General features: G+C 25.5%; 1 protein-coding gene across 1 annotated transcript; it reads left to right on the top strand.

The window, feature by feature from the left end:
- Positions 1–974: 974 nt before the first annotated feature.
- Positions 975–5,531, top strand: LOC112603349 (probable ATP-dependent RNA helicase DDX52). The gene is made up of 11 exons (XM_025351873.1): positions 975–1,249; positions 1,319–1,507; positions 1,574–1,725; positions 1,807–1,910; positions 2,540–2,612; positions 2,688–2,888; positions 3,998–4,088; positions 4,160–4,282; positions 4,354–4,580; positions 4,650–4,796; positions 5,288–5,531. Exons 1-11 carry the CDS (start codon positions 1,169–1,171, stop codon positions 5,484–5,486), a joined length of 1,587 nt encoding a protein of 528 aa, XP_025207658.1. The 5' UTR covers positions 975–1,168; the 3' UTR covers positions 5,487–5,531.
- Positions 5,532–9,458: the final 3,927 nt, after the last annotated feature.

Genomic DNA, 9,458 nt, shown 5'->3' with positions numbered 1-9,458 from the left:
CTTCCTTTTTGTTCTATTTTTGTTTTGTAAATATTGGTATGATTTCTCAAATATTAATTAATTTATATTTCATTATATGTAATTATAAATATTTATAACAAAATGTCTAGTGTTAAACATAATTGGTCTTAATTGTTATATACTATTCTTTACTATAATCAATTTTTTTCTCATAGTTTATTATGTTTAGAGAAATGCATAGTTAGTTGCATTATCATTAATCAATGCAATACGCTCGAAATATTTTCTAAAAATAAAATAGCAAATATGAAACAAATCTATCAGAAATATCTATAAATTATTATTGACAACCTTAAAAAATAAATTGTCTAAATAGTGTCACAATATAAAAAGTTATATGAGGGACTTAATTACTACTATAAGCTACTGAGAACATTCTCTGCTTAAATCACCTAAACTGAATGTATTTACCAGGTAGATCTATCTATTTTTTAAACTATTATACACAAAATAGGTAATTGAAAATAACTTAATATGATACGATATTTTATTAATTTGTCATGGGCTGGTCATATTCCATCGAGAAGAAAAAATAGTGCAGATGAGATAATTGAAGAACTTAGTCTTAAAAAAATAATACGGATATTAAATTTTTAATTAAAAATATAATATACATACCTACGTAATCTATAAATTATAATATTACTTTTCTTTGTAATTAAATATAAACTATTAAGTAAACCACCAATAATTTGATTATCTATATGACTTTATTCCTACAATGTAAGTACCTGACTAACTGACTACGTCTCGACAAAAACTGTAAATAGTAAATACCTACATTCTACGTCCTATTATTTTGCCACTATTTTTTTTAAATAAATAATAAATGTTTTGGTCATGCTTTCAACAGGCTACCAGGTTTCACCAAACCAGCTACCAAATACCAAAGCTGATACTATCTGGTTTTTGTGGTTATGATAAACAACTGTTCTAATATGATAATATTATTATTATTTAAAACGTGCGACTGTGCGAAAGCCGAAAAGTGTGTAACGAGTAACGACTAACGGATAGCAAACCAGTAACTAGTAAGGTGTTCCAGTCAAAGAAGTAGTTCAGTATTTGAAACACTTGAAACTTTGAAATTTAACTTGTAGATCAATTTCCATATGGACCAGTGACAGTAGCTATCAAACGTCAAACGATGGACTCGTTCGATATATTCAAAAAGCTGTCCGTCGGCGCAAAATTCAAAAAACCAGAAAAAACTGAGATTAAACCCGAAGTAGTATATTGATGAATTACAGATGACAATATGAACGTCTTTAATTTTTATTTTTTTTCTCTGTCAAAGAATGAAAAGTCTAGCATGAAACAGGTTAAAGTAAAAACAGTCGGTGATAATGTCCCTGGAGCACTGTCAACTTTTGAAATGATGAAAAAAACCTATTCTTTGAGCCCAGTACTAATGGAAAACCTCAATAAATCTGGTTACACTGTACCAACGCCAATTCAGACTCAGGCTATACCAGTTATGTTGCAAGTGAGTCATGAGTAACTGGAAGATTTTATTAACATAAGTATAAAAATTAATATCTTGATTTGTTAGAAAAGGCAAATACTTGCCTGTGCTCCAACTGGATCTGGTAAAACTGCCGCATTCTTAGTACCTGTCATTCATCATTTGAATAAACCATTAAATAAAGGATTTAGAGCTTTAATTGTGAGTCCTACCAGAGAGTTAGCAAAACAAACATTAAGGTGTGTATAATAATGTTAAGAAAAAAAATTACATTATATTTAACTAATTTTTAATTTTATTATTTATTTGTTTTTCTACAGAGAATGTACAAGATTATGTGAAGGAATTGGATTACGAGCACATACATTTACCAAAATTAATAAAGACAAAGAAAAATTTAATCCAAAATTAGCTCAAAAATTTGGTAAAGATTATATTGAATATATAATTTAAAAAAATAATTTTACTATTAGTTTTTTAGTTTGATTTATATTAAATTATTAATTTTTTATATAAAAACTAAATTATCTAAGTAAAAAGTATTAACAGTACCAATATTTAATAAATTCAATGTCAATATCTCTCAATTCTCAAATAAAATTTAATAAAATTTTATTAATTTTAAAACATAAAAACTAAATCATTTGATATTTATTGTCACCGAGATGTAAAACACAATAATATTCTTAGCATAAAGAAACTATGGTACAGTATATTGGTTATTATAGTAAGAGCAGCTGCAAGACAAGACATAAATTGTGATTACTTACTTAAGCTTCCAACTCAACCTCAATGCAGTATTTTTGATTTCTCATTATACATAATATTCATTAAACCATTATTTCAAATGTATTGAATATTCGCTAAAGTACATACAACATTTAATAATTAATTATAACAGTCTTAGGGTTTTTGTTATAGCTATACTTAGACATAATTAATTTAGCTGTGGACAAATGTTAGAATGCTTGCCTTTTATACCATAGTTTGTGTTATAAAGCTAATTATATTTACCATTGTTAATTACATTTTTATTTATAATATGAATTTCAGATATTTTAATAGCAACACCTAATCGACTTGTATTTCTACTGCAACAAGAACCCCCAGCTGTTGAACTTAACAAGTAAAGTTTATTAAATATTTTCAAATTTGTAAAATTAATAAAAAATATTTTTAACTTTGATATTTTACATAATAGCATTGAGTGGTTGATAATAGACGAATCAGATAAATTATTTGAAACTGGAGTTCGAGGCTTTAGAGACCAATTAGCAACAATTTATAAGGCTTGTGGTCCAAATGCTAAACGTGCCATGTTCAGTGCTACATATACTGTAGAAGTTGCAAAATGGTCAAAGAAAAATCTTGATGGTCTTATAGCAGTAACAGTTGGTAATAGGTATGTTGTTGTTATTCAACTAATATATTATACAGGGGGATTCAAAATGTATGTTTCAGCTATTTCATCATATAAATATTCATAATAGAAAAAAACATTTAGTTGAAAAGTTTTTATTTTTTGAAATACCTAAAATAATTAATAATTTTTATATTTTTTTTTCAAGTTTTTTATGAGAGATTTTGGAGGTCAACATAAAAAATTCAAATAGAACCATATTATTTTTTGCTATCTAAATGTGAAAAATTCTTATTAAAATATTTTGACGTTCAAAAACTAAAATTTATGAGTAGTTTATAAGTACATATTTAAAATTTTGTTGAAAAAGTTACCATTTAAACTCTTAAATTGACCACCAAAATATTGCAAAAAAAAAAAAAAAATATATAAAAATTAATAATTTTTCCAGATATTTCGAAATTAAAAAACATTTATATTAAACACTTTTCTCTATTATGAATATTAAAGGTTTCACTGTTGATTTATTTTTCATATAATTAAAGAATAAAATAATAGCAATGCTAATATTTTCAGAATAAATTATACAATATAAGCATGAAAAATGTTGATTCTAAAATAATATTTTGAAATTGCATTGTAATAAATAATGATCTATTATTAATTCAAATATCCAAAGAATACTATTGTACCCAAGAAAATAAACTAGATCCAAAAAAATTAATTTCCCTATGATTATTATTATACTTACTTCCCGAAGTTTTTAATTTGATTTCATATGTTATGACTATAAATTTTAACATTTAAATCTACATATTATAATATGTTATTGATCATTAATATTTTGGTTTCATTAGTGTTATATAAATGTAAATTGTTCTTACCAATCTTGCCATAATAATTTTTTATTTTATATCTAGAGTCGGGCACAGATGTAGAGCAAAGATCTGAGTGTATACGGGGTAGAACAACAATTTTGTCATAGCTTAAGTACAAAATACATTTCATAATTTTAAATTGTTTTCTCAATATCATTATAATCTTAGTATAATTAATTATATTTAAAATAACTATATCTAAACATAATTGCTCTGTCTTGTAAAGTACTCATTCATTATTAATATTGTTTAATGTATATTGTTGTTGTACAGGAACACTACAACTACAACAGTCAAACAAGATCTTGTATTTGTTGGCAACGAAGAAGGAAAATTAATTGCAATGAGAGATTTAGTTAAAAAAGTAAATGTTATAAGCTGCAAAAAATATATCAATGCTCTTTATGCTTTATACATTTTTAAATTGTATTTCAGGGTCTAACACCTCCAGTTTTAATTTTTTTACAATCTAAAGAGCGTGCAAAAGAGCTTTTTAGTGAACTTATTTATGATGGAATTAATGTAGATGTTATACACTCTGATAGAACTCAACAACAAGTGAGTTATAACTTATAATAAAGAGAAAAAAATATAAATATATTGAATAATACAAAACAACTTATTTTTAGAGAGACAATACAGTAAAAGCTTTTCGGGAAGGAAAAATATGGGTTTTAATTTGTACAGAGCTTATGGGTCGTGGTATTGATTTTAAAGGTGTTAATTTGGTAATAAATTATGACTTTCCATCTTCAGCCATTTCGTATATTCATAGAATAGGTAGAACAGGGCGAGCAGGACGCTCTGGTAAAGCTGTTACATTTTTTACAAATGAAGACAAACCAATGTTGAGAAGGTAAATTAATTTCTTTTTATGTAATAGATTAAGCTAGCTATGTAATATTTTTTTTTTTTTTTGTTAAAGTATTGCCACAGTGATGAGGGATTCAGGATGTCCGGTTCCAGACTATATGTTAGAAATGAAACGATTGCATAAGAACACTAGAAGAAAGTTAGAAAAACAATCTATTGATAGGAGTGAAATTAGGGCAAAACCACATAGATATCAAAAGTAAGTAACTAAAAATCAAGTAACTTTAAAACTAAAAAATAATATTTTTCTATGCCAATAGCATGTACAAATGGTAATTTTATAAGTATGATAATTTGCATAAGGTTTTTTGTTTTAATTTTTTCTTAATATGACCCACTAATATGCCATGCTTTTTCTATGACGTAACACAATTATGCACCAAATTAGTAACATGGTTTGTCATCAATCTTATTTTTCATAACAATAGCATGATCAACAAATGTGTTACCTTATGAATTATGTTCATGTAATTGAGTTATATTTTTATCAAGTAAAAATGTTGTAATCATAGTACTAATTTGGTGTGTTATTGGGTTATATCCTTTTTGTCAAGTGATTAATGAAAATATTATAATTATATTCTTATACTTGAACAATATTTTGAATTAAATTTAATCTTAAATGTTTATTAGAACTCATGTTTTAACCTAACTATACAATAGAAAATAATTAAACATTTTTATTTTTAGACCTAATGCAGATGTAAAAGATCCAGCATCATCTAAATCAAAGAAAGAATCTAATGAAAATAATACAAATATAAAAGTTAAAAAAAATTTAGTTTCAATTATTAATGTTGATCAAACTTCTAAAGTCAACAAGAAACGAAAATCAAATGCTTCAAAAGAACGTAAAGTTGTAAAGAAAATCAAAAAGACATCTGTATAGACAATTTTATGTATATTTTTTAATAAACTATTTAACATGTTATTGTTTTGCCGTGTTTAATATATTACCTATAAATTATCATTAAAAAATTAATTTTGAAAATTTCAAATAATTACTTAATGTTAATATAATATTTTCTAGTGTATGTTAGCTAAACAGTTATAAAACACATTATTACATATTCCGTTTATAATTATGTACTAAATATAGACATTAATTAAAATGCTGTATACGTTTTACGACGTAAAAGTCTTAAGAATTAGTTTAATTTTCATTAAAAATAAGACAAAGGTTAAACAAAATGATATTGATTGTCTATACCAGAGATGGTACCAGAATTTTAGCTTATAAAATTAATTTAATACTCCTTTTTCTCTCGATTATAATTGATACACTTTAGGTTAGGTTAAACTACTAATTAATTACTCCTGATCCCCGAGGACAATAATGTTTGCAATGATAAATATATTTTTTATTTTTGTATAAGATATTTGCAATCTGTTTAGACTAAAACAATAAACATATTTGCTAAAAGTAATTTTGTTTTATATAATATGATGATGCTTAAATGAGAGAAGTCATCCATTAGTAATACTATATAGTATCTATGCTAGCATGCTAATTATTTAAAATAAATTTTATCATGAAAATATTCAAGTTATTTAGAAGCATCTTAGTTTTAATTTTAAAGCGTCTTTGAGAATTTCAAAAAGATTATAATTATTTATTTAAAACAACATTAGTACCTAACAAAAATTTGGTTTTTATTCTTGGAGTGAAGATTATGGATGAGTTTTCTCAAGTTCTCGCAAAGTTGAATTTATTTTATTTAATAATTAATTGATTTTTTTAAATAAAATGTGTTAAACAATGATCAAAATGTCAAACTGTTTAACGGTACATCCTACATATACTTATAGCTACCTATCAACACAAATCTGTCAATTATTTCGAATAAAAAACAAAACAATCTTGATATAAAATTATAAATTATAACGAATTATTTTTAAACATTTAAAAATAGATATTATAAAGTGAAAGTCAAAAAATGTATAGGTAAATGAATAGGAATAAAGTTTCAGCTTATTGTTACTTATTATAGAATTGGATAAATACCTACCTACCTATTTTCTTCTTCAAAATCAACGGATTTAATTATTTTAGATCTTGTTTATCGATCTACTGCAAATAAGTAGGTAGGTATTTAGACGTTTGAAAAATATAGTAGAAACAAATATTTAAGAAGAATATCTAAGGGGTCATCTTGTACCACAAAATACAAAATTTATCAGAAATTAAGTAATTTTAATATTATTATATAATACGGTACCTATTCGTTGTGTAATTTTCATCATTTTTGTAACAACACATTTTTAATGACCCTGTTTTAATGTGTGCGCAGTGCATAATATTACTATATTATTATTTCAATAAATTAAAATTAACGAGATATAGTATTATAAGACTATAAGAGTTTACTAACGGCGATCGTAATAAAACAATCACGAGACGAGATCACGAATTTTTATTATTATTAATAGAATGGAATATAATATGATATGAAAGTAATGGAGAACGAAATTGTATTCTCATTTTTATAAGATGTTGTGTTATAGAAATTATATTTATTATTTTCTGGCTTGAAATATTAATGTACTGCGTTATTGAATTCGATGATGATGTTTTTTCTGCGGGTACCTACTCACGTTAATAAATTAAATTAATAACAGATTTTTTAGTAAAAAAAAAAAAATAATAAAAAAATACTTCTAATTACATTTCACGAACGAAAAAAATTAAATAAATAGAAAGTATCAAATCGAAACGACTACGAAATATCTATACATAATCTTTTAATAATATAATATTTATATTGGTCATTGCGGATCAAAACTCAATTAAAATAAATGTGGAAGTATAAGTCTTATGCGGTAGTGTAGTCTGCAGGCGGGTGTTTTGGGTGTTGTCCCCATCGGCTATTTTTGTGCAAAAAATTTATTGAATATTACCTATAATATATTATTATGTTACGTTTCAGATACCTATCTAAAAAAGTAATATGAAGTCATATGGTTCTATTTGACATTTGATATTATTACTACGAATATCGATTACTGCAATGGGTAAACCAGTTAGTGTGTGAAACCAAGGAAGATCTTAAAATAAGTTCATGGCTGCGGAGAGTGTAGCGGGTATCGTCTCCTCCCACACAATCGCCCTTTGACTCGAATCTGTGAGAATCCTCCTTCATCGCTATAAAATTTGCTATTTACTCATATCAAACATAAATCATAATATAAACGAGTGACGAACGAATAGCACATATAATATAATAAATAATAATCAATATTCCTGTAAGCGAGCGATTTATAACTAAGTTTTTAAATCTATAGTTGAGAATTATTAGAAATTAGTGCAAGTTGTCACAGTACGACAGTAATACATTATTTGATACGATTATAATAAACGGTTTCACAACAGTCATTATTGTATATGCATATAATGACATCTCGTTAAACTAGCGATCGCGAACAATCATATACTTATAGCTATCATAGGTAACAATTTGTCAACGAGGTCAAAGCGGTCCATAAAAAAAGCGGACGAGATCGTAACGTTATGTAAATATTTTGTATGTACCTATGTGGCTATGTATAAATCAATACCTACATATTATTATTATATTCTATAAAAAAATCATTTTTTTAGGTGCAAGTATGGTATGTTGTTAAATACATTTATATACGATGAGTGTATTATATTCTGTATAGGTAGACACAGTAGTACAATTGCTTTCGTTAAAAATGTTAACTATTTTATGCGTTACTAAAGCAGTGATCCAATCTGTGGACTGTGCAGGAGTCGCGTCCCACTTTGATCACTCTGTAGCGAGTACATGTAGGTACGTTGTTCCTGTACATAACAAAAATAATAATTATATAAACTGTATTAGATTTTGTACACTTGGAAAGTCACAAACGACTACGTTTGACTAAACATTATCAGAAAATAATAATTATGTAAGTGTATCGTGTGGGATTGCGTAATCGAAAAAGCACCTGTTAAATAATAATAACTAATTTTTTTTTTTTACTCACATCGTACATTGCAACGTTATAATGTAGGTTAACTTTTAAATAGTTAGTCATTATTATCAGAGCTCGGATCGGAAAAAATTAAGTAGAGGAGCTTAATCCGACAATTTAAAAGTGTAGAATTATTTAACGCACACCAATGGTGCCTTTTGTGTGGGGGAAACCCTCAGGCATCACCATATTTTTTTAAATACGTCATATTTTCTACTTTATAATACAAAATTTGAATTATTTCATTGAACATAGTACATTAATAGGTAGGTATTCATCTGTTAAACGTACAATTAAAATGTAGTTGTCATTTAAAATAAAATTGTATTATAAAATTAAAATATTCATCTAAATAGTCATAAATAGTTATTATGTAGTTATACACTTATTCATAATAATATATGTATCATGTGTATAAAAAAAAATAAAATAAAATAATTATCATTACTTTTATTCAATACTTATTCAGCTATACTTAATAAACGTGTTAATAAATTAGAACCTATAATATCGAAGTTGAAAATGAATGTTCTTTATTTAAAAGAGACCACATGTTTTAATAAATATTTATATCGTAGGTATATAAGTATATTGTGTATATTATATTTTTTGGAATTATTATATTGGGTTCGACAAAAGGGAGATCAGACTTTAATATTAGTACGGTAGAAGCTGTACACAAATCGTGTTCTCGATCTCGAATAATTAATTTACTGACTTGAATTGAAATAAAAAATGTTTAAAATTGATTACATTTTTTTTTAGTATTACTGATGAAAATTTGAATTATAAATCCACATTTTCTAATGAAATATGAATTCAGGTATTACGAGTAAGTTAATTGTGCCGTTCTCCCATTTCAATAAGACATAATGATTTAGGTATA

This window comes from Melanaphis sacchari, unplaced genomic scaffold (genome assembly GCF_002803265.2).
Source record: "Melanaphis sacchari strain LSU unplaced genomic scaffold, SCAv2.0 Contig106_pilon_pilon, whole genome shotgun sequence".
NCBI classification, from domain to species: Eukaryota; Metazoa; Arthropoda; class Insecta; order Hemiptera; family Aphididae; genus Melanaphis; species Melanaphis sacchari.
The sequence above is the reverse complement of the archived record's forward strand: the minus strand, read 5'-3'. Positions and strand labels throughout refer to the sequence as shown.